We start from the raw sequence: 24,135 nt of genomic DNA on the forward strand, positions 1-24,135 counted from the left end.
TTATTCAACCGGTGAATGTCAATCACCAATTATGTGTCTCTTTTTAATGCACTATATACACCATTTATTTTTCTTTGGCTTATCATTCTGATTTTATATTCCAATAATAAACTTGGTATCTCTGATCACTAGGGACTGTCCTATCTCAATTTAGGAACATGAACTGAAACATAACGTGTTATGGCAAATGCATGCATACCAAGGCATAGGAAAAGGAAGCATGAGGAAAAATAGATGTTTGCGTATATACTATTAGAGATATATTATATGTATTATAATATATGCATATTATGTATTAGAAACCTTATTGAATGGCAATGCTTTTAAGTCTTGATCAGAGGTAATAAAACTGTGGAAGTGATTACTTCTGAGCTGTAGTGGTAAATATAACCTATCAGCTCAATTTGGGATAACTAATAGAGTTAAAAGGGCTCATTACTAGAATAAAATACCATTAGTGGGAAAACATAGTAACAACTGACCTTAGAGACAAATTACAGATTGAGGTCACCATCTATCTTGCCACTGAACTATCAAAATAGAAAACCTCAGGAAGAGGTTCATCTGAATTCAGTGTCTATTAATCAGCAATGTATTTAAGTCATGCAATATGAGTCAGTGAGGTGACATGCTTTAGGCATGCAAGTGATATCACCAATGTCTTTAAGCAGGGTTAAATATCATACCTGGCTCATTGTGCTAAAGGGAAAATTTTACCACTATGCATTTTAAACTTTATTTTTATTTTTTGCTTGATCAACCCTGAATATGGATTATTTATGAATATTACAAATACTCAAATATGCAAATATGCGGCTGGAATTTAAACAAAATCTAAATACACTCTGGTAGCTGAATCAGCACTTCCTCATCAAGAAGTTTACAAACAACATTCTTTGAACACAGATTTTAAAGTTATTAGAAATCTAAAAATAAAGACCATTTGCTTTAACAGACAAAGTTATTCCTTTCTTTTTCAATAGTTCATCTTTTAAACCTTTGTTTCCTAGTATCTGTTTGTTCTTCTGTGTAAAAAGTGTGTAGGTAGCATGCAATAGATGCTGGTATCTCTAATTTTAATAGTATCTCTACTATCTTCTTAACATTTCTAATTTTAAATGTCCAATCATTCTATAAATAAATATCATTTTAACTGGGGCAAGCAACCATAACTTTAAGTCAAATAAGTATCATCTGAGCACACTTAGAAAGATGAGAAGAAATAGAATTATTATATAATTACATCCACTATTTCAAGCCATATGGATAAATTCCTCTTCTGCGTGAATACGAGTCTTAGCAATAAATGAATCATTACATGTAGATCAAATATAGAAAAACATTCCGATCAGAGTAATGGGAAAAAATCCTGGGTGTCCAGATGGTGTTTGAGTAAAGTATGAGGTTAAATTATAATTATGGTGGAATTAGGAATAGCAAGGGGCCGGTAGCATGTTCTGATGCTAGTAGTATCTTTCCTAGAGGAAATCTTCCAGTTCTGTTTCTGTATGCAAGGACAAGTGATTCTGATATCCCAGTTATATTTGAACTATATTTGAATACTGAATCAATTAATATATCTATGAATATTAATACTTTAATAGTGTAAATTACTTACTATTAAAGAGTCTGAAAAACCAGCATATACATCCTTTCAGAAACTTTACATGGAAATTTTATTTTCTTTTCTTTTTTTTTTTCCCCACTATTTATCATACACATTTTTCATTGCAATTTTCCATAAATATATATGGACAAACTTGACATATTAGACGCTAGTACAAGCCTGGAATAGAAGTTAATGAGCAAGTATGCATTTAAATACAATATAATGCAGTGTATAAGCATTTTACAGGGTTAATATACATTATGAACAATGAAATTTGTCAGGTTAAAAAAGGGATTTGGCATGTAGAAAGAGAATCTTATCATTCACCCAGATCTCTTTGGAACATAAGTAGCACCTCTAGCTAATAAATGATTGTCAAAAAAAAAAAAAATCTAGCCAATATATTCAAGTAAAAACCGTACAGTATTGCAAAATACAAAAAGGAAGAAAAAATTTGTTAGTCAACAGCAATGGCTACTGCATGTTTAATTATTGCATAGCAATACCAAGTTCAGTTGGTAGACTGCAGATATGGTGAACTTTCCGAGTAGGCTAATACGAGTGGAAAATGCACGTATCTAACACTTCAGGAAGGGTATTTATGTAAGTACTTTATGTACCACTCTGAAAAATCCCTCAATAACTAAGGTAGAACTTTTGAAGTGTCAGAGACACATGTAGGTTTTTACTGGCTTGCCTACTAGCAGACAAATTAAGAAATCCAAAACCTGGAAAAAGTATGAAAAATTGTCAGTGTTTTTAGATCCTACTATTCTGGAGAGTTTCCCATAAGAATTTAACTTATTTGACTTAATATTTAACTTAAATATTGTTTACAGGGCCTTGAGTATCCTCATTCTCCATACTTTTTACAAGAATATCATGTTCCTCAATGCCTCGTGTGATCTTGTCTTACATACTACAATAGATGACAGCTCAGTCTATGTGTTGCTGTCTGTTCAGAGATCATCTCCGTAATACTTCTACAGCAAAAACAACCAACCAACACCCCTCCACCAACAATGTAGGTTTTACAGTCTAACAACGGTGAAAATTCTGAATGATCTTATGCCACTTTGAACTGAGTAATGGTTGAAACACCAATGCTAGGTAATATAGCAGTTTTATGAATGAATTTCTAATATAAATAAAACCAGCAGAAACTGAAAAATAATAAAATATATTCTTGTAGAAAACCTCTATATTTTTCTGTCATTTGGTGAAGTCATTTATCTGCTTACAAATATGCTTCATTTATCAGGCACAGTATGCAACTTACTCTAAGACATTATATATATTTTATATATACATAAATATATATAATATATATAAATTAGAGTTTTATATATAGGGGAATACATATATACACACATACACACATATGCTTATATATTCCCTTATATATAAATCTATATATACATTCCAAAAGACATAGAACATTTTCTCAGAAATAACAAAAATGAAGATTATAAACTGCTGAAGGAAAGCTTGAAAGGAAATAGATAATTTCCTTTGGGGTTAAGCAGATTTGTTTGGATATTTATTTAAATATATCCTTTATATTTTATAATCTACATTCAGAGTTTATGTTTGATTTTTTTTTTTATTTACATATGCTATTAAAATAATACATATTGTGCATTACTTCAGGGACTGATTCATTAGGTATACTATGCAGGCATAGCTAAATTGCCAGTCACCACAAATCCTGCATTTCGTTTGTTATATCTGATACTCCTGAGATTTGATATGGAGAAAATAAGGCTGAAGCCTCCACTGAAGCCACATCACCTCCAATGTCAGATAAAGCTTTTTGACTTTGAAAGGTTTTTTTTATGTTGGTTTCAGTGGACTTTGTACTAGGTCCTAGAAGGCAAGAATGGTTTTCAGACCGAAAAGAAGAATATTTTTGAAGAAACAATCATTGCTGTTTTTGTGAAGAGCACATGAAGAATAATCATCATTTCTTGACCCCAGTCCAACATTTTGTGATCATCTCCCTCAACCACATCACAAAAGGGGAGACAAGCTAAAATTCTGTATTATAGCAAAATCAAAGAAACTTTCTTTTTTTGGGGGATGTAAAATGCAAAGTATTCTGTAATGCTTTTTCAAACTGTTTCACTGTATTAACTGTTTCCATTTAATTACTTCCACTAACTCAGAAATCGAAAGACAACCAAAAAAAAAGTGAGGGACAGCATCTCATAGAAAGGGCAGTAGACTTTGGATAGCTAAATGACACACTGAGTTTTTATACCAGTTCAGTGATGTAAAAACTACACCAGTATGAGTTAAATTTTTAAATTTAATAATGCTATGGCAATTGATAAAAGAATTTGGTCATAAATATGCACTGTCTTAAAAACAGAACTCTTAGCTTCAAATATTTGGGAGATTTTCTAATAGTCTGTACAGGTTTTAACATTATGTGTTTTGATAACTGTATTCTTCCCGGGTCTTGCAAGTCTCCAAATTTCAATTAAGAGGCAGATGACAAGGAAAATTTGAACTGCAAATCAACAATATGCAAATTATGTAGAAATTACTCAGCAATGCTTATGCAAATTGTGATCAAAAAGGTGGTAATACATGCCAACAGTTTATATATATATATATATGTGCACAAATATCAGAAATGCACTCATTCCCAAAAAAATCCAGAGCGCCTTGTCAAAATTGATATGTCATCTTGGAAAATAATTATTTAAAAATTCCCTTTATATTCCTTTCTGTGAGTAGAAAAATAGGCATCTATAGATAAACTAACAAAAGTTGCCTCGATTCAATTTTATTATAGGCAAAACTGTCAGTAACAGCATGTTTATCTATAAAAGTGGTCACTGGCTTCATTAGTGAAATTCTGATGGCTGCTCCAAATCTGGCTGTATGTGCTATCGGTAGCTTATTATGTATTTGAATAATGCGTCCCCACTAAATACTCAGCCATCCAGACCTGAAAGTAGGAAGTGAAAATGTTGCTAAGGCATTTGAGGAAAGAGAAAAACAAGAAAGAATTTAAGAAAAATCAGTACATGTCAGGCCCAAATTCTCTGTGTTACGTCGGAATGGAGAACAAGGGTGGGGGTGGGGAACCTTCAAGAGGAACGAGAGTTGTCTGGGAGGAACAGTTATGTACGCACTGCAAATGTTTTTTAAGCAGACTGGATGCTGATATGCAAAAAACCGATTAAAATTCATGCGAATTTTGAATCATGATGTCAGTGAAATTGCTGCCATTCACTTCAGTTGGAAGTAAAGCTGAACTTCCTCTCATAAGCACAGCACCATTTAAAAGAAACTATTTGAAGATAAAATAAGACTTTCCCTAACTCTGTCAAAACAGTTCTCAAATCACATTCCTAAAATAAAAAGATTGTAGTCGACTATGTATGCTGCAGGATTTCATATAAAAAGATGCTTTTGTGAACTTAATAGAAATACGGAACTGACAACATTTGCAACCACAGTTCAATGGCGAGACGTGGGAGGGGTGAACTTTTGATATGTTCTTGAAAAAGTACTGAGAATTAGTGGTGAGAAGTCTTCCTCTGGAGTTGGAGGAAGTTAGTACAAGAGAGTACAATGTCAAAAAACTCTAAAGAGAGAAAAATATCTGGATGTCTACTCTGAAACTACTTGAAATTTAAGTTGTTGTTAAACAGGAAAAATGTTATTGCTGTTGTCCTACTGTTCCTACTAATTTTAAAATTTTGACATTATTTTTCTTGATTGATCAAATAAAAGCAAGATGATAATTACGCTCAGTGATATAGTAGCAGAGAAATTAAAAGGATGAAATATACTTGAGTATCAATGAGATTAAGAGCAATCTTGCACTGCCTGACAGAGTCTACAGACTCCATAGTGTATAACAGATGCATCTGGTAGGTCTTGAAGCTTGAGCATACATTTCTTGATTGTAGGGCAGGGGCATCTGTTAGCCCGAACCCTGCAGTGGTCCAGATTAGGGGTGTGGTAATTAAAAGAAATCAGGGGGATTTAGAGAGATGGTATATACCCAGGTCTTATCCTGAAGGCAGAAATGCAATGATGAAATGATTTGCAGTACAAATTACAGCTCAGTGCGAGTAAGAGTGATATTCAGGGATTTGAAGGCAAGTTATACTCATTTTGCTACTTTGCTGCTCAGTATAGAATTGATTCAAGGCAATTTATTATTATTACTACTTTTTGAAATAAGAGCTACATATACAAGACAATTGCCCCTTTAGGACCTGTTATTTGGAAGACATCATTTTTTTTGAATTCCAGGCAGTTTTTGCATAGATATGGTTCCAATTTTATTCATTCATCTCTGGATTTTAACTTCCTTAGTATTCAGTAATATCATTAATATTTTGATGTTTTTTATTTTGTTGCTAGTATTATTAGAAAAGCAATGAAAGAGGTATAAGGAATTGTTTCACTTGACTCAGTTCACACTTTATATTGCTCCATTTGCCTGTTATATCATTTTACTTTATGGGATTAAAAACTGCACATTGGTGAGCAGCTCTTTCATTCCTATTATTTTTTAACGTAATTGACCAGAGATGAAAGAGTAGTAGCTTTGTAGAGGTTTGTGTTTATATAAATTTTTATTTCCTCTGGAATAATAACATATTTTTTGTACTGGTGGTCAGGTGTGTCTATGGCTTGAGGAACCTTGTTTTTCGATCGAACAAGTAGTTTGCCTGCATGTTTCTTGAGAGCTTTTTTTTTTTATTGAGTCCATTATTTATGCAATAGCAATTTTCAACAGACTTAAGGCAAAACTTAGCACTTGTCTTCTACTCTATATTCTTAATAATGCCATTTTTTGCAAAGAGATAATAAGCACCTAGAATTTTGCCTCAGTCATTTTGGTTCAGTCTCTATATTCATCTCTTTTCAAATAATATCTGCTGTTCTACCACTTGCTGTCAAGAGCAGAGTGATCTTCCCGATGACTACTCTTCAGCTAAAATTTCAGTTCATCTTTCACAATTCAGTATTTATCACTGATATTCCTCCCTGTATGAAAGCTTAGTGTCTATGAAACTCCTCATCACTTTGTGGTGGCTCTGGGCACATAGGGTCTTCACAGACCCTGGAATTCAGCCTGTATGTTTGTGTAGTCAAAAACAGAGCAATACTTTTGCCTCATGGGGTGATGGCAGGGCTATGGTTTGAAAGGAAGTGCAATGTATTTATTTCTTCTCTGAAGCTGGGGGCTGGGAGAGGAACTGCAATTTTCCTGGGACTAAATAATTCTCCTTTACACAGTTCGCTGCTCAGATCTGAGCACATAACCCATATTTTCTACCAAAACTCTAAAATGCACATATTTTGTTGTTGATTAGAGGACTTGTAGAAGGTATTTGGTTTTCCTGCATATAATTAAATAACAAGTAGGTATTAACTGCTGTGCCAGGCTGTGAGCAGATTCATGATGCTTCTCCCCCAAAACAGTGCTGAGATAATGAAAAAGTTCAGCATTACTGTGGAATTTCACAGTATATAAGATGATAACCCAGCAAAACAGGAGCAAGCACTACCAAAATTTTTAGAACAATGAAAATAATAATATTGAACGTTATTCTTTCTTAAAAGCATTCACATATTTGCTAGATTTTACTAGTAAGTTTTTTATTTTGTTACTGGTGCTTCAAACTATGTTTAATACAGGTAGCTGTCTGTCCAAAATACTTGCAACTTTTTGAGATTTAAAAGAAGACTAAAATAAACTATATTCTTTTCCCTGATTTGAATGTATGTGTATTCTGCATAAACAGTGCATAAATGTTTTATGAATCAGACCCTTAATTTTCACAATTTCTGAGGCATTTATATGCATCTCTCCAAACGAACAGCACCTTTCCTCATCAGAACAAAAATATTTTCACTTAATACCTTCAGAAGCTTGCACTTTTAGCTTTCAAGTGCAATGCTAATTTCTGTAAAGTAAATTTGTTGATTTATACTTTCTTTTGCCTAAAGGAACAGTTGTGTACATTTTAATTTATTTGAGTGTCTGTGTGACATTGCAGACAGAAGACCAAATATCCTGCACAACGATGATATGTTAATACAAAGCTTCCACACTGGCACGGTTAATGTGCACTGCAGCTTTTCTGCTCGAACTGGCATTACAAAGAAGAAGTAGCTTTTCACTAAATACATGGGAAAGGGAGGTGAGAACTGATATAAAGTTGTCTGCAAAGACCTGAAGTTAGACCTTAAATCTCCTCTCAGCAGACCGTCAAACAACTAATGACCTGCCAATAAACCCGAGCATCTGCTTGAAGACATTGCCATGAAACTGATTCAGGCCACAGAAGCCAAGGGTAGGTATCCTTTTAACATCAGCAGGTTCTGAATCTAGTCCCTTTAGGAACAAGGTTTCACAGTCCAATCCAGTTCCTTCAGCCATACAGGAATACATAACAGAAAAAACTAATTGTCACTCTTGTTAGCAACGCAGATTTTGGTTTTAAATCCTTTTATGTACAGGCAGATTTTAGCTTAGTTTGAATTAGTGAGGTCTGAACACATTTGTGTTCAAATGTGTATGTTGAAGTACAATGTAGCCAGCTATCACAGCTATCACAGGAGGAAACAACTTCTGGAATATATTGCAATTCAGCTGTTTATTGTATTTTGGAGATGGTGCCCACCAATCATTTGTCTTCAGACCTTAACTTTTACATCCATATTATATTTTTTGTACAGACATAATGAATCTTTTTGATCTAGTGGCCATACAAAAGAGAAAAAAGTTTCAGTGTGCTTCACTTCAAGTACTCTGTCTCTTTTGAAACAAATCTTCGAGCTTATATTCTTTTTAATATCAGTGATAAGTGCAGTTTGGGCAGATTATTTCAACAGACTTTAATGATAATCTAAAGATGAACACAAAGTGTCTTCCCAAATAACAGTTAGAGATACTTTTGCATTCGATATACTTTTAAAACAAAACTGTTTGTCATTGGAGGGCTTTATATATAGCTTAGTTTACCTGACTCTTGATTGTCCAGAGTCATAGTTTGATGGACTCATTTGTGTGGAGTCACTACTTCTGTAATCTCAATTTTGTATCACTGAAATAAATAAACTGTAATAGTAATTTAACTTAGAGTCTTGCCACGGGTCAAAAATCTGTTCCCATCCAATATTGTGACTGATCATTATTACACAAAACCTGGCCTGTGTCTTGAAGACGTATTTCTAATGGAAGTCATAAATGTTGCCTCCTGAGCTATATTGCCGATTAAATGTTGGTTTCTCTTTCTGAAGGATCTTCAAGAGCTTTATCAGCTCTGCTGGCAGCATCTTCATTCTCATTGTTTGTTAACGGTTCTGCTTCCTTCAAGTCAGTGTTCTTCTGTGCTTTCTGCTTCTCATCTTCTAACTTCTTTTCTTTTGCCAAAAGCCTGTAGTTAATGGTATTGCCAATGAACAACCAGATACTGGCCACAATCACAATCACTCCGCAGACAAAATACATGTATTGATATTCACCGGTAACATCCACTAACCAACCTGAAATCAAAGAGAGGAGAGAAAAAGAGTGTTTAGAATAGAATACCCAATACAATCCACATTTTTCCTAGGAGAAATACCTATATATTGCCTGCTTTTGAAGTTGGAGCAGAAAACATGTTCAAATGGTCTAACATATATAGCAGAACTCTAACAAAACCTGTATTATTCAAGCTAGCAATTGTCACTGGAATCACTGACAATGATAAAATGTTGAAGAACAAAGTAAGTAAAGCTTAACGAATAATGACAGACAGTTTTTTAGTTCTTTCATTTTCCTTCTTTCATTGTCTTATTATTTTATTCACCTCCTAATTTTGTTTCTTATTGTTTTGGAGTGACTGTCTGACACTCACGGAGGCCGCATACAGACAATAGGATGAAAAGGTATGTGCCTTTTTAGGCTGCTGTCACTGTGCCTCAACTGCTTGCTTTTCATTTTTACTTTCCTATGACTGGTGAAAGAGATAGAAAGGCTTGTTCCTTCAGTTATCATGCTCAGCTGCCGAGTTTTGAACTCTGAAGCCTGTACCTAAAAATTACATCCACACCTCTGAGATTAATTTGGTCATGACATGACATTATAAAAATAAAATATAACTGTTCTTCAGCTTTTTGAGCCATTATTTCAAAATTTTCTCAACTGCCAAATCAAGATTTGTATGTATCCAACTTTTTAGCTCTGAACTCTGCTACACTATCATTGAAATTCACAGGACAACTCAAATGCTTCAATTTTACAGTTTTTAGATGCTTTTACTGGGTTGAAACCATAATGCCAGCCTATTCACCTGATACACATTTACAAGCCATCAAATTATTTTCGTCTTTTCTTTATTTCACAAACTTAGTATTAGGAAAAATCTCAAATAGCACTGCAACTGTATAATTCACCTCAGAGTAAATAGTACCATTTACTGTTTTTTATCTATGAGCAGTCTCATAAAAATTATGATTAAATATGAAATTCTCCATTAACATTAATTTAGAATAATATTTTAAAGGATATGAACTAGTCAAAACTGGAATTTAGCTTTTCAATATGCTCACCCCCTTTGTTGTCTCTATTTAACAAGGTAAATCAATTATTCATACAGTTATAGCACAAACACATACTTTTCGAAACTTCTGCAAAGCTAATATACTGAAAAATAAATAGTTGCATATTCTATTCCTCCAAAAATATTAGATTTTATCTCTTTAGACATAATACTAATATTGATTTCAGAATCTGACTGAAAAGACTGGACTCCATTGGTCACAGGCTCAGTCCCCCCACTAGGTGGCAGAGGAAGAGTCTGCGTGAGAAGAATATATTTAGTTCTACCATCACCAAAATGAATTTCTTTGTTAAAAGACAAGGGAAATATGGAATATCTTGAGGACTGTTAAACACTTGCTTGTACAAATATTATTGTACTGAAATGAATGAAACTGTTTTGACATATTTAAAATTTCACTCGACAACACTATTTTCACACAAACTGTGAGAGTAATCCTTAAAACACTTTGATACTTAAAAATGGTTTTAGGCGCATATAAACTTTCTGACTTTTGTGGCTCTGCTTATGTGGGTATAATGTATGTTCACAAGGCTTGTAATCTCAGTATCTTTATATTTTCGTATTGGGCTTACACTGCAACACACACACATCCCTTTAACAGACACTTTTCAATAAGATTTGAGCATCTATTTCTTTAGTTTCTTATATCATCAGAAAGTTTAGTATTATAAAACTTACTAAAAGCATTATTAAATACTGACTAAAATTCTAGAAAACAGAAAATACTTTAGGTAAGACTTCATCATTTTTGGTGCTAGAAGCCCAAAAGTTACGAATACGGTCCAGGCTATGCACTTAGGCTCCCTTTAAGATACCCTTACACTCAAAAGAGAAATTAGCAACATTACAATCTTTTAGTCAATGTAGGATGGTTCACACTCTGAATTGCCTTATCTGTTGGCTATAGAAATATATGTTGGCTATAGAAATATATGTTGGCTATAGAAATATATGTTGGCTATAGAAATATATGTTGGCTATAGAAATATATGTTGGCTATAGAAATATATGTTGGCTATAGAAATATATGTTGGCTATAGAAATATATGTTGGCTATAGAAATATATGTTGGCTATAGAAATATATGTTGGCTATAGAAATATATGTTGGCTATAGAAATATATGTTGGCTATAGAAATATATGTTGGCTATAGAAATATATGTTGGCTATATCTGTTGGCTATAGAAACACGTTAATGGAGCTGGCTGAAAGTGAGTTTTCAGTGTGAAATCATGCCAGGGCACAATGCTCCACAGCTCTGTGCTGGAATCCCACCAGGCACACACGTCGTCTAGGCTGCTGAGCATGCCTCTATCCTTTCTGGCACCTCCCTACTGTTTTCTTTTCTCTAGAAATGCCAATCTTCACAAAAACTGACTAGTGGATTCGACCAGTTCAAGAGAATAAGAACTGTGTTGGCAAAGAGTAAATTGGAGTGAATACATGTAAATCAAGGCTGCAAAGCTAGCACTACATGCTATCAGAAAAACATACATTTATCACATGGATTTATAGGCCAGTAGAGATATGCTCTTAATCTATCTACTGTACATGAACACATTGTATGCCTTTCAGATTCTCATGTAGATCTGCAGCTGTGAAGTGTATAGACTGATGCAGTGCACTGCTGCCACAGTACATTCCTAGTCACGCAAAAAACACTAAAGAACATTAAGTATATTAATTAAATATTAAATCGCAAGGTTATGCTGTAATGTCTGAAAAAAAATGGAATAAAAGAGATTCTTACCTCCTAGTGGAGGGCCTATGAGCACAGGGCAACATTCCACAATGGTGACAAGTCCAACTGCACTGGAAAATCTGGCAGCCCCAACAAGGTCCATCAATGTCTCAAAAAGAACACTGCTAACCATTCCAAATGCAAACCCAAAAAACACAGCATATATCACCAAGCCAGTATAATTTGTTGCCAGAGGACACAAGATATGACAGACGCCATTGTACAAGACAGCAAAACTAAAAAAGTACTGAATCTTTGGCCGGATAAACTTGGAGTTTGCTACGAGTCCCATTGAAGGCCTAGCAAACATGTCTACAAAGGCTAAGATAGATAGTAAAAAAGCAGCAGAATATTCATCAATTCCCTTGTGCTTGGCATAAGGAGCCAAGAATACTATTGGAGCGAAGAAACCGATAAACATAATGACATTTCCTGACAAATAGATCAGAAACCCTCTGTGTTTGAAGAGGGACAGGTCTAGATATTTATTCATAGTTTGACAAAAAGATTTCTTGTTGTTTTTGTGCAAGGTAGAATCTCCTGTGCCCTTTTCAACATCTTTTTTCGCAGGAGGGACTGTTTTCGGTCCAACAGGTCTCATAAGTGACCCAGCCACGCAGCAGTTCAAAAGAAGTCCTCCCAGAATGAGAAAGCTTCCTTTCCAGCCAAATGCATTAAAAAGGAATTGATTGAGAGGTGCCAATGTACTCAGAAACACTGGACTTCCAGCCATGGCCAATCCATTAGCAATGGGACGCTTCTTATAGAAATACTTGCCAATCATGGTCAAGGCAGGCTGTAAGTTGAATGCTAAACCCAGACCTAAACAACACATAAAAGACAGTATTATTGAAGGTCATGCACTAAAAACCACATCACACTTCTTTTAAGTTCTTTTTTAAATGACCAGTATCTAATCCAGTGATTCCCAATGAAGGAAGAAACCAAGTAGCATTAGAGAATGAAATACATCTTCATTGCCGTCCATATGTGATAATGCCAAGACTATGTCAAGGGTGGCATTCTACTAGTTCCCCCTGTAGCTCTGCAATAAAAACCCAAACTCCTTGTTGTGTTTTAGCAATGATAGAGACAGGGGAACTGCAGAGGAATTATGCTATCAGAGCCTCGACTCACCATTTTTATGTTTACTAAGCTGTAATGCAATTCTCTCCTGGCTCATTTCAGAAAAGTTATTAAATGTCACCTCAGCTACAAGGCATACAAGGTATATTTAAATGCATAATTCTCCTCATTTCATATTTCCAGCTCTGTTTAAGATCAAACTTGTGTAAAAAAGTGGAGCTTAAAATGGCTAATTCTATCAGAGCACATTTAGCTCACTTCCCCAGGTATGGAAATCAATACTAAAGGTGGAGAAGTTGTAGAGGACATGTGTGGGAACAGACCCCATCCACATCAACTGAATGTATAAGCTGAATCTCTAGGCCACCTCTCTGTATTAAGACATCTAGGCAATAAGGTCTAAGTAGCTATGCATCTCTGAATGGCACAGGAGAAAAGTTTTCTTCTCTTATAGTCCTATTCCTGGACCCTGCCTTTATTCTTTCAGTGAGCACTAAGTTTAAGATGTAAAAAATAAAACTTTAAGAAATAATTACTGAACAAAGCAGGACTCCTTTAGTCCCAACACAAAGAAAGATGAGCTTGAATATAGCAACAAGTATTAACTCATTCATTTATTATCTACCTATATTTCACCTCGCTTGACTTCCTTATTCTGAGGAGGTAGTTTAAAAAAAAAACCCACAACTTTTGAAAAGGAGGTTATTTAATTTACTGGCTTTATGATCACTGTAGTTCATTGCCTTAGGCAATATCCAATATATGAATAATTTTATTTGGGGATTGACCTTGGGGGATTTTAAACAGAAAGCTATTGAACTGAAAGTTGCTATACTTTCTTGTGAGAGTATTTATATATATAAACCTACAGAAAGCTGGTACTAGCTTTTGCATTTTTACTAGAATTCTACTAGCCTTTGCCACCTCATTTGAAGTGCAACATGATTGAAAGCTAAAAGAATAAATGTGATATTTTACACAAATGACTGTAATAAGTGCTGTCATGAGCCAATCAATTTTTATATCATAATTACAATGCAGTGTGGAACAGTACATACATACAGCATTTATTGAATAAAATCATCAGTTGTTCCTGAAATATCCTAAGAAATAATTTAACATCATACCAGCTAATTTAAAGGATTAGATACCTCAGGTAGCTGAAATGAACTGATTTTGCTACCTTTTTGATTTGCATTTGTACAATGCCTTGCACAGTGTGTTCTTGATCAGTATGGCTCATTGGTAGAACAGTATTAGAAATGAAAGAATATAAATAATATAGCATAACATAAAATAATTAACATAACATAATATATAGAATAGAATAGAATAGAATAGAATAGAATAGAATAGAATAGAATAGAATAGAATAGAATAGAATAATCCCTTTTAAACAAAACTCTTACCTCCAACGACACCAATACATATATAAAGTTCAAGGACGCTATTGCAGAAAGACGAAGCAATCATACCAAAGGAACACAGAATACCTCCTGCTATCATCACAGGCCGGCTACCATATTTATTCACCAAAATGCTGCTTATGGGACCTGTTGGTAGAAAGAAAATACGTTAAAAGGTATCGGTCTTTGTGTTTAGGATAGAATGGCTTGGAATGCCTTACTCTTCCACCCCAGAAAAAGTTTAGCTGTTTCTGTACCAATTTGTCTTACAAACACACTTTGTGAGTTTGCAGACACCTGGAGCCTGGATGTGGATATATTGCCTCCATGACAATATAAATATTGATTAGTCATGGAGATGGATCAAAAGATTAAAGACATCAGACAAGCAAGAGGGATTGTTACAGTTCACAAGCAATCAATACTGAGATCGGTCAATGGAAGTTTTGAAAGTGCAAGGACTGGAGAATTTCAAGTATGGGACAGATATCAAAACTCCACAGAGCTGGCGGAATCCAGGCAAGCAAACAAATAACTGGTCTTAATACTGTTGCATTTCCTGGACCCCTACTTAAAACTACACATAGACTTAAAAATATTGTCAAATCAGATTGTAAATCGCTGCCCCTGAGGCTTGTTTTCCCTTACCTCATCCAGAAAGGAGTGTTAATGGGCAGTAAGATAACTATAGGTTGTCTGGGAAAATCTAAGATATAGTTTAGCATAAAGACCTATAAGCTTCGAAAATAGTGCTACAGGACCGTTTTTCACTTTCAACTGCAATTCAGTTTATGGTGTAATTACGTCCATACTAAACAAAGAGCTAGTGTGCAATTTAGCATGACAAGCATTATATGTTTTTTAAACGACCGTGACTAGAATAGATGGTGTGCTACATATCAAGATTAAGAGGTTGTCAAAGCTCTTTAGGTAAACCTGCATACCATCTGACTGCACTATATTTGGCCCAAACCATTACGAATAGTCTTGCTTTTGCAATAACTAAGCTTATCCAATTCAAAAATAAATTAAAAAAACATAATAAAAAGCAATAAATTTCAAACTCAAGATAACGCAGGCACCTAGCATAAAGTGGAATGCCAAGCTCTCCATTTGATTTTACTGCAAATCATTCACTGTACTGGCAACAGTTTTAAGGCTTTATAAATATCTAAAGGAATAAATGCCAGAAACTCCATGATGTGAAAAAACTAAATCCAACTAAATTTAAAAGTATATTTTCATAAGTCCAGTGTTCTTTTAGACCCCACTGTCTGAATTACCTTAAATGTTTTAAAGTATTATTACGGATGTACTTTAAATATTAATTACTACTTGCATATAGAATCATAAAATAGAACAGAATAGAATTGTCTAGGTTCGAAGGGACCTTTTAGATTGAATCCAACTGTTAACCTAACACTGCCAAAACCACCACTAAACCGTGTCGCTAAGCACCACATCTATCCATCTTTTAAATACCTCCAGTGGTGACTCAACCACTTCCCTGGGCAGCTTGTTCTGATTTTTTGATAATCCTTTCTGTGAAGAAATTTTTCCTAATATCCATTCTAAACCCCCCCAGAGGCCAGTTTGAAATGAACTTGACTGAAAAGCAAAGATTTGAGTGACATTTAGATCTTATGGTTTGTGCACTCATTAAATAGCTTGGGTCACAAAGAGTCTAGGGCAGCACTTGTTTAAAACAAGGAGGTCCCTGTCCTGGCAGCACAGACACTGGCCAATACATTCAGCTCCCCACCAGGAAAAGCAATCTATCTTCTTGCCCAGGCAGCTGTACTGTTCAAGGAAGGTGTGGGCATAGAGGATAAACAGGGTGGCTGTTTTACTGGGAAGGTAAAGGATACTTAGACTGAAGGCATTATGGCTCACCTTACAAACTGCAGTTTAAGCATAACTATATATTGAAACCAACAGACTTGAAAATCCACAGCATGGAATGGCTCACCAAATATACAATAGTCCAGAGATTTATTAAGAGACTTTAAATCACATATGAAGCAATAAAACTTTTTGCTGACAGCTTATATTATAAGATACTTAACACTTCTTTATTTCCATTTGGTGGGAACCACTGAGCAGAACAGTGACAGTGACCTTTGAGGTCATATGGAGAAAGCAGTGAAACATGAAGAACAGACACATTACACTCCGAAGACTTCCCAAATATATCATGTTTACTTCTCCTGTTGTAATAAACTTGTGCTCTCATAACTATGCTGAAGCATAACTTCAATTACAATTTTTTTATTTAGAGCTATATTTGGACAATCAGCAATTTTGTTGATGTTTGAACCAGAAAGAAAGCCCTTCTGAAATACATGAACAATACAAATATTTCCTCTGGGTCAAAAAAGCTCATTTTAACTTGGACTCTTTGTTTAACTCAAAGCAAAAGTTCCATTCCTATATCACTTAATATTTATATTTTTGAAAATAAAAGCAATTTTCTGGAAAAAAATGCTATTATTGCTAAACACAATAACAGTATTTCACTATAAAGATACCAGAACAATGGGTTTTTTTATATTATTTTCAAGTTCTTTTTCCTGTGATGAGACGGATGTACTTATGAAATTGTAAATTAAAAATTTGTGTAGTATATGCTAACATTCTGATCTCCCCCCCAAATTACTACTATAATAAACATTGCCTTGCTGTAGTCTTACTTCAAATGTTCCTTTGCCAATCTTTAGAAAAAAATGTAGGAAAGAGGCATCATAGGAGGTAAATATTTGACCATACAATTCGCAGATTTATTCTCTAGAGGCAGCACCTTGAATTCTACCCTTACATAAATACTTCACTTATGATGTAGATAGACCTGTTAGCAATCTGTTTCTTCACTCATTAAACAAAGACAGCATGAAAAGCCAGAAGGATAGCTGTGAGACCAAATGAAAAGATGAGGGAAATCCACACATAGCAGCCTATGAATTGTTGGAACGAGAAGAATGGCATTAAAAAAAGATTGTTGTGCAATATTGTTATATTGTTAGCATTTGAAATAAAACTATGGATCAAAAAGACAGCATTGCACAGCACTAACATAGTTTTCCAACCATAATCAAGGGAAAAGATAAGCTCTTCTGTAATATTTTCCCCAGAAGAGTACTGACTATAATAATCATATTCTTTACTACTGCTCGATCAATCCTTCTTTTCTTCTCCTGTAGAACCTGGATATGAGCCAGATCCTTGTTTGTTTTGGGGGAGAAGTTGGTTTTTAGTGTTTGTTTGGTTGGGGCTTTTGGGGGTGTCCAGAAATGGTGAGTTTCATAGCACAATCTTTTGAGGGAGATCATTTTGCAAACCATCCCTTATTAGGAACAAAAAAACTTGACCTCTGTGGATCTTAACTGTAGCAGTTAGGCCAGGACTGTAAGCTACAGCTTTTCAGATCAAAGTGTGCAATGTTAGCCTTACCTACAGGTCCTGTTAGCTAGAGGTCAAATATGGATGTATTAATTTATGTAGTCAGTGGATGAAGACACCAGAGGAAAGACAAAGCTGTCTGATGGGTCTGAGCTCTGTACTTTCAAATGACCTACATCTGGAGTGTATTATGAATTTAAAATTCCTTTAAACATAATATTCTCTTTGAGATGTTTTCCTTAGGTTAATGATGTGTATTTACCACCACAGCTCCATTTGATTTGGGGTTTTATTTTAGTGTATTCCTGTATTTTGATTTAAAATTTGTACATCTGGGAAATATTAATTGTTCTATGGGCCATAAAGTTAGTTTAACCTTACTCCCTAAGCTATCTAGGAACCTTTCCAATCTGATGAGTAGGTTGAATATTTTCTAGTGACATCTGTGCATATAGTTGGTTTTGGAGTCTCATAAAATGGTGCATATTCATACATTAATGTATATGAATCTACATAAATTCCAGCTGTCTGCCTGCCATCATACGTTTTACAGCCATGCACAAACTTCATTTCACATCTAACAGCTTCTACAATTATTTAAGCAATGCTGACATGCCAGCATGTATCCATATTCCTCACGTATCGTTTCTTTTTAGCAGAAGGCAGATTAAGCTGTTTAAGTGCTGTAACACTGCCAAAATCATGCTATACATTAATGCTCATTAATGCACTAAAGGACTGCTGGATCTCTGAGTCTACTTTCCCGAAGCCTGAAGTAACTACATAACAGATGTTAAGTCAGGAAGCCCACAAGAATATTTACTGTGATCTCTCCCTTAGCACCAACAAACCCTCAGTCACAAAAGACTATACACTCCCTAAACCAAATTTAAGACCATTATCATAATATGCTAACAGTCTCCTGGCTGTTATTTTTGTTTTATATCTTTCTGTTTGAGGCAAATGACAAGAGTGTGAGAAGGAATGGGACAGCAGCTGTAAGCGGTGCCACCGAAGAACAGTTTCAGGGCCGTGCAGCAGGACACAAAAGCTTTAGAAGCAGACAAGAAAAAATAGCAGCTTTTCATATTCTTCGTCATATGCCAAGGGAAAGATGGCAAAAGTTATTTCAGCTATGTGAGCAGAGACTGGCTCATGCATTTGTGAGCTGTTTATAATGTTTCATACAAAGCTATAATCATGTGACACCTATGTTCTGGTTTGTTGGCTCAGCAGAACATTCACCTGCACGTTTGTATTGTGCAAAATGTGAGGACAAAGCTGCTTTCACCAGTGTTCAGCGAATGCCAAGACCTCTTGGAAGAAATATATTGCTTACAAATGAGTTTAATTGTTTCATATAGTAATTAAGGTAGCAATGATCCATATTTTCCTCTCACTTCCAAGTTTAACTTTTCAATCACCATTTAAATCTTCCTTTTTCTGCTAAGCCATACTGTTGTAAATGAAAAGCAATAAAGATTACATAACTGAATAATAAGTAGATTTAAAAAGCAGATGTTTGAAGAAAAAGATGCTTATTGTGCTGATATGGTTTAAACATAACTTAAACAGTAAAGTTTCTTTCTAAAGAAACATGCCGCTTGCTTTTTTTGAGGAAATGAAGAGAGGGCTCAAACTCTGCACTATAAATTTAATAGTCTTTCTCATACAGTTACATTCTTAGAGATACATGCTCATATACACACATCTATCCATTTATTTGCTTTTTTCAGCCCTAAGAAAATATACACTTTAAAAATTATCTGACTCTGGAGACAATGCAACAACTTTATATCTAAAAGCTTAAAGGATGCACACCAGATAACAATATTTCCAATTCATAATAACTTGAGGTAATAGTACAGGCAGATCAGTTTTAAGGCCACAAAATAGACTAAAGGAAGATTTATTTGGCATAAAATCTATATCTTGCTCGGCTCTCAGGTAGAGTAACATTTATAAGTCCAAATGCATTAGGTACACTCCATTAATTCATAAGAGGAAGAGAATCTAGGACACTAGAATTCTCGCCGCCTTTTCTCTTTTCCATAATTTTTTTTCTTACCACAAAGAAAAAACATATATTTACTTTAGGCAGTTCTCCTGTAAATAGACACCTCTTTCTGCAAGGAATGAAAAATTGTTCTGCAACTAAAATGGATAATAACTATTCTGAATGGTTACAATAGTAGGAATGGTTTGTAGCAGTATCAAGCTGCTGTAATTGACTTTTATGTCCATAACGAGGTCATCTTTGGGTCTATTCTATATGTATATTCAATGCAGGAATAAAAGTTTCTATAGAAAGTATATAATCTAAGTCGTAGTGTTTAATTTATTTGTCTTGCTTCGATTTCTCACTGCTATAATAGATCATTCACATCTGTAATTTTTTTCACATACAGCCAGTGCATTCATGCTTTTTATTTTGCTACCTGCATTATTTTTAGCATGGAACTAGAGATGAACCTTGATATAAAGGTAATATTTTAAACATATATTGACAATGTCATACAGTGTTCATAGTGTCATTGATCCAAAGCAACCTGAAATGACTCAGTCTGAACAATATGACATTTATTTAAATAAAGTGAATTGCTGAAATAATTTGGAAATAAATGCAATAATAATATTTCAAGTTGCACTAATGAAATATTGTTGATTGTATCCTGTCAAGTCAAGTGATTTAAACACAAGTACATTTTCAGCCATCGGCTCTGCAGAGTCAATGCAGCTATCTTTCCAGTCCAGGTTTATTTTTTATTTCCGTTTCCTACAAGGCTGAAAAATTCCAAGGATCTCCAAGAATTAACATTAGGATAAACTATTTACTGATATTATCAGGTTTTTATTTTTCTTCTTTCTTTTTCCTTTTCTTCTTTTTTCTTTCATTTTCTGTTTTTGTTTGTTTGTTTATTTGTTTGTTTGTTTTACAAAATACAAAATCCACTTGCCAGAACTGATTTGCTTTGTTTGGCAAAAAATCCCCAGTGTTTTGCTAAAGTAGAGCCTTATCTTCAACCACAAATACTTTAAGCAGTACTTAGTACTGCTATTAGAATGTCATCTCTGGCATCCAGAGGTAAATCCAACTCAAAATTTATTCTGATCATGTCTAAAACCTGTTCATTAAGTTGGAATATGCTTGAAAAATATGCTGCTTTTCTCAAGCAGGATGGGATGAAAACAAAATACTGAGCATTCTGTGACAGTCTTACCTGTAGCTCAAAAACCTTTGACTAAATATCTTTAGTAGTCTTGGACAGGCATTTAGAGAAGGCAGACAACAAAAAATCCCCCCCCCCCCTTTGAAAATATTGAAATGTCATGCAGCTATTTTGTGCTAGATTCTTTATCACGTTTCTTGAAATGGCAGCATGTGTTTCTGACACATCCTGTGTGTTTGTGTTACAGCAATGAAGGTAGCATAGTTCAACTGTTGTTGGAAAGCTTTCTCTGTAGTTCCTCTGTGCATTTGGCAGTATTTTTTTTCCATTTCATATAACATTTACAACTGGCTGCACTGATTCCATAAACCTAGATAATATAGTAACCTTGACATAAAGCAAAGAGAAAAAATATGCTCTTGCAATAAATATTGCCAAAAAGAAATGGCTAACAATGAGTTAGGGTCGCTAAACTGTGAGTTAAGGTAGGTCAACAGCTGAAAGCAGACCATGCTGGGGAGTATGCAGTCAGTCGTTCAATCATCCATCACACTTTGCTCACCACTTCTCCTCCTCTAACTACATTTCCTCAGCGTCATTACCCTGAATGCACCCATTCTCACTCATGTCCTGAAGGATCCTTGAATTCTATTAAGTTTTTTTATCTTTTGATTACTAATGAGGATTAATTTGATCTTAAGAAGTTCCTTTTATAGGAAATACAATAATCATGTATGTGGTAACCCATAGGAACTTGGCTGATGGTAGAGTGCCTCCACACACTGGTTGCTTCTTCATGGTTCCTCCTCCCAAAAGGTTACATCTGACAATTTTGAACTGATGTGGTCTAGTCAGGAGCACATAAATCTGGCTGCAAATATGAGCTGTCTTTCTCCTGAAATGTTCCAAAGAAACAAAATAAATGATCAGTGATGCTGGTGCTTGCTTTAAATGGATCGCTTTTATGTAGAAATTACAAATCCTTGATCTCTTTGGGTATTTTTGTTTTCTGTTTTCCCAGTGATACATCAGAGATATGAACCAAGGGCATTACGTATTTTGATTAAAGCTGTTGTTTGCATTACAGTTTTTTTTTTCTTGTTTGCTAGGGTGCAAATATATAAGGAGTTATGGACCATGTAATTTAGAAAACATCTTCAAGTTAGCAAATTACTCTATATGAATTTTTAAAAAGTTGGAAAATTGCCTAGTTTTTAATCAGGGAGTAGCCATGCTGATTATTATTTACATGGATACATATCAATGCTTTATATTAATTAACTTTTGCATGGTCTGCTATGGAACTTTTTTCAGGAAAGGCTAAAACACTTGATTATAAAGCAGAAGACTTTAAGATGATTTATAACATTTCTTTTGAAGTCAGTAACATGAAACTTCATAATATTTAATAAGAAATTAGTGTAATCCTATGAGCTGCTGAACGCTCGGCAGTTTTCAGAAACGTTTGTGGTCACCAACTACAAAAAAAAGTTCTGTGTCAAAATTAATTGCTCACATTTCTCATTGACACATTTGTTGTGAAATCAAGTCAGATGCAGCAAAATATCTCAGCATTTCTTTAAACTGCCCTTGTATTTGTATTCCTGTTACCTTCAGTATCACTGACAAAATGAAGCCCATGCATAGATATTTGCAAAAACTAGTCTTTCAACTTGGAAAAAGGCAAGAAACAAGAAAAAAGAAAGGAGGGAACAAGTTAATGATGAGATGGAACCAAAACACCTGTAAGTGAGATGCATATAAACAGAGACACTGTTACATCAGGCATATATTTCTCACAATGTGCCCTGCATGCCTCTGTAATGGGGATAGCTAGAAATAGCATCAGCATGATATCTGCATCCCAAATGGTCTTCTCAGAAAAATATTCTTTTCATCTCAGAAAGCCAGCTTGTAACTTAAGCATTACATTTAATGTAGTGTCCCAACATGAACATTAGAAAATTCAGTGGCAAATATGAGGTATTTGGAAGAACTGACAAAAGTTTCCTGCAGAAGACAATGACATTTTAAAGCTTAGTGTTTTACCACAATTTACTCCTCTGGATGTCATAGGCTTGCATCAATCTAAATTTAAAGCAGCTTTTCAAACCAAAAAATGTTTTGGAGATTTCACTTAAATAATACACTGTTGACACGCACAATGAACCTGTGCCATTAAAGGTTACTCCTCCTTTAAATGAAAAATCAGACATGAACTTATTCATTTTTCCTCTCTGGAAATGCAGTAATGATAATATTAGTAATACATTGCTATTAGTAAATATAATTCTCTATAGCAATAGTTATTATGAAGGTATTAATAATAAACTTCACTAAATTTATATCCTTTTCAGGGTTTCACCAGGAATTTCAGGAGGCATAACTCTGCTTCAATGAAAATATTTAGTGTTTTTCTTCCAGAGGTTTCATCCTTGAAGTATTATCCATTCATCTCAGTGGCCGGTCACTCTTTCTCTGTGGATTGTTGCAAGTGAAAGACTTGGTTCAATTTGTTAGTATCTGTGTTTGAGCACTTATACTCGAAGAAGCACCATATTTCTTAAAAGGTCCTATCTACTTTATCTGCTTTCAGGAAACAAACAAAAGTTAATACTAATCCAAACCAGAGTTTCATTTATAGCAATCCAGTATTTCTACTAGTTTTTCTGTCTCAAAAATAATCTTACTGAAAAACTGCTATGCCCAGAGGTAGAGTACATATTCACACAAACACACAGCCACACACAAAAAGAACCCCAAAAACCAAAAACCCCACCACTTTTCCTTATCTGATTGTCTGACTCCTAATGATACACTTTTCCCGGTGTAATAAAATGTACTCATCCCATTTATAAGTATTTTTCACCTGGAAACTTCTGAACTCTTTCAGAGAACTTGAAAATTTGTCACTGAAGAAGACAGTATTTAGTAATTTGTGCCTTGCCAAAGCAGATTATAATTTTTAGCTATAATACTTCTCTTTACAGCTTGCTAACTGTGTGGACCAGATTGCCAAACAAGTTTTGCATATTCTGCTGTTACAAAGGGAGAACGGTTTTCTGTGTTGTTGCAGATCATAAAACTGAAAAGACAGACATAGGTTACAGTGTACCATTGTCACAACTACAATTATAA

General features: G+C 34.6%; 1 protein-coding gene across 1 annotated transcript in view; it reads right to left on the reverse strand.

Annotated features, from left to right (window-relative positions):
- Positions 1–1,645: 1,645 nt before the first annotated feature.
- SLC16A7 (solute carrier family 16 (monocarboxylate transporter), member 7) overlaps positions 1,646–24,135 on the reverse strand; it is a 68,350-nt gene continuing 45,860 nt past the window's right edge. The window contains exons 3-5 of the mRNA XM_014963656.1: positions 14,435–14,578; positions 11,949–12,761; positions 1,646–9,133 (exon numbers count right to left, since the gene is read on the reverse strand). Of these exons, the coding sequence (XP_014819142.1) occupies positions 8,862–9,133; positions 11,949–12,761; positions 14,435–14,578 (1,229 nt within the window). The 3' untranslated portion in view covers positions 1,646–8,861. The remainder of the gene's footprint in view (positions 9,134–11,948; positions 12,762–14,434; positions 14,579–24,135) is intronic.

The sequence above is a fragment of the Calidris pugnax genome, unplaced genomic scaffold (genome assembly GCF_001431845.1).
Source record: "Calidris pugnax isolate Ruff unplaced genomic scaffold, ASM143184v1 scaffold44, whole genome shotgun sequence".
Lineage (NCBI taxonomy): Eukaryota > Metazoa > Chordata > Aves > Charadriiformes > Scolopacidae > Calidris > Calidris pugnax.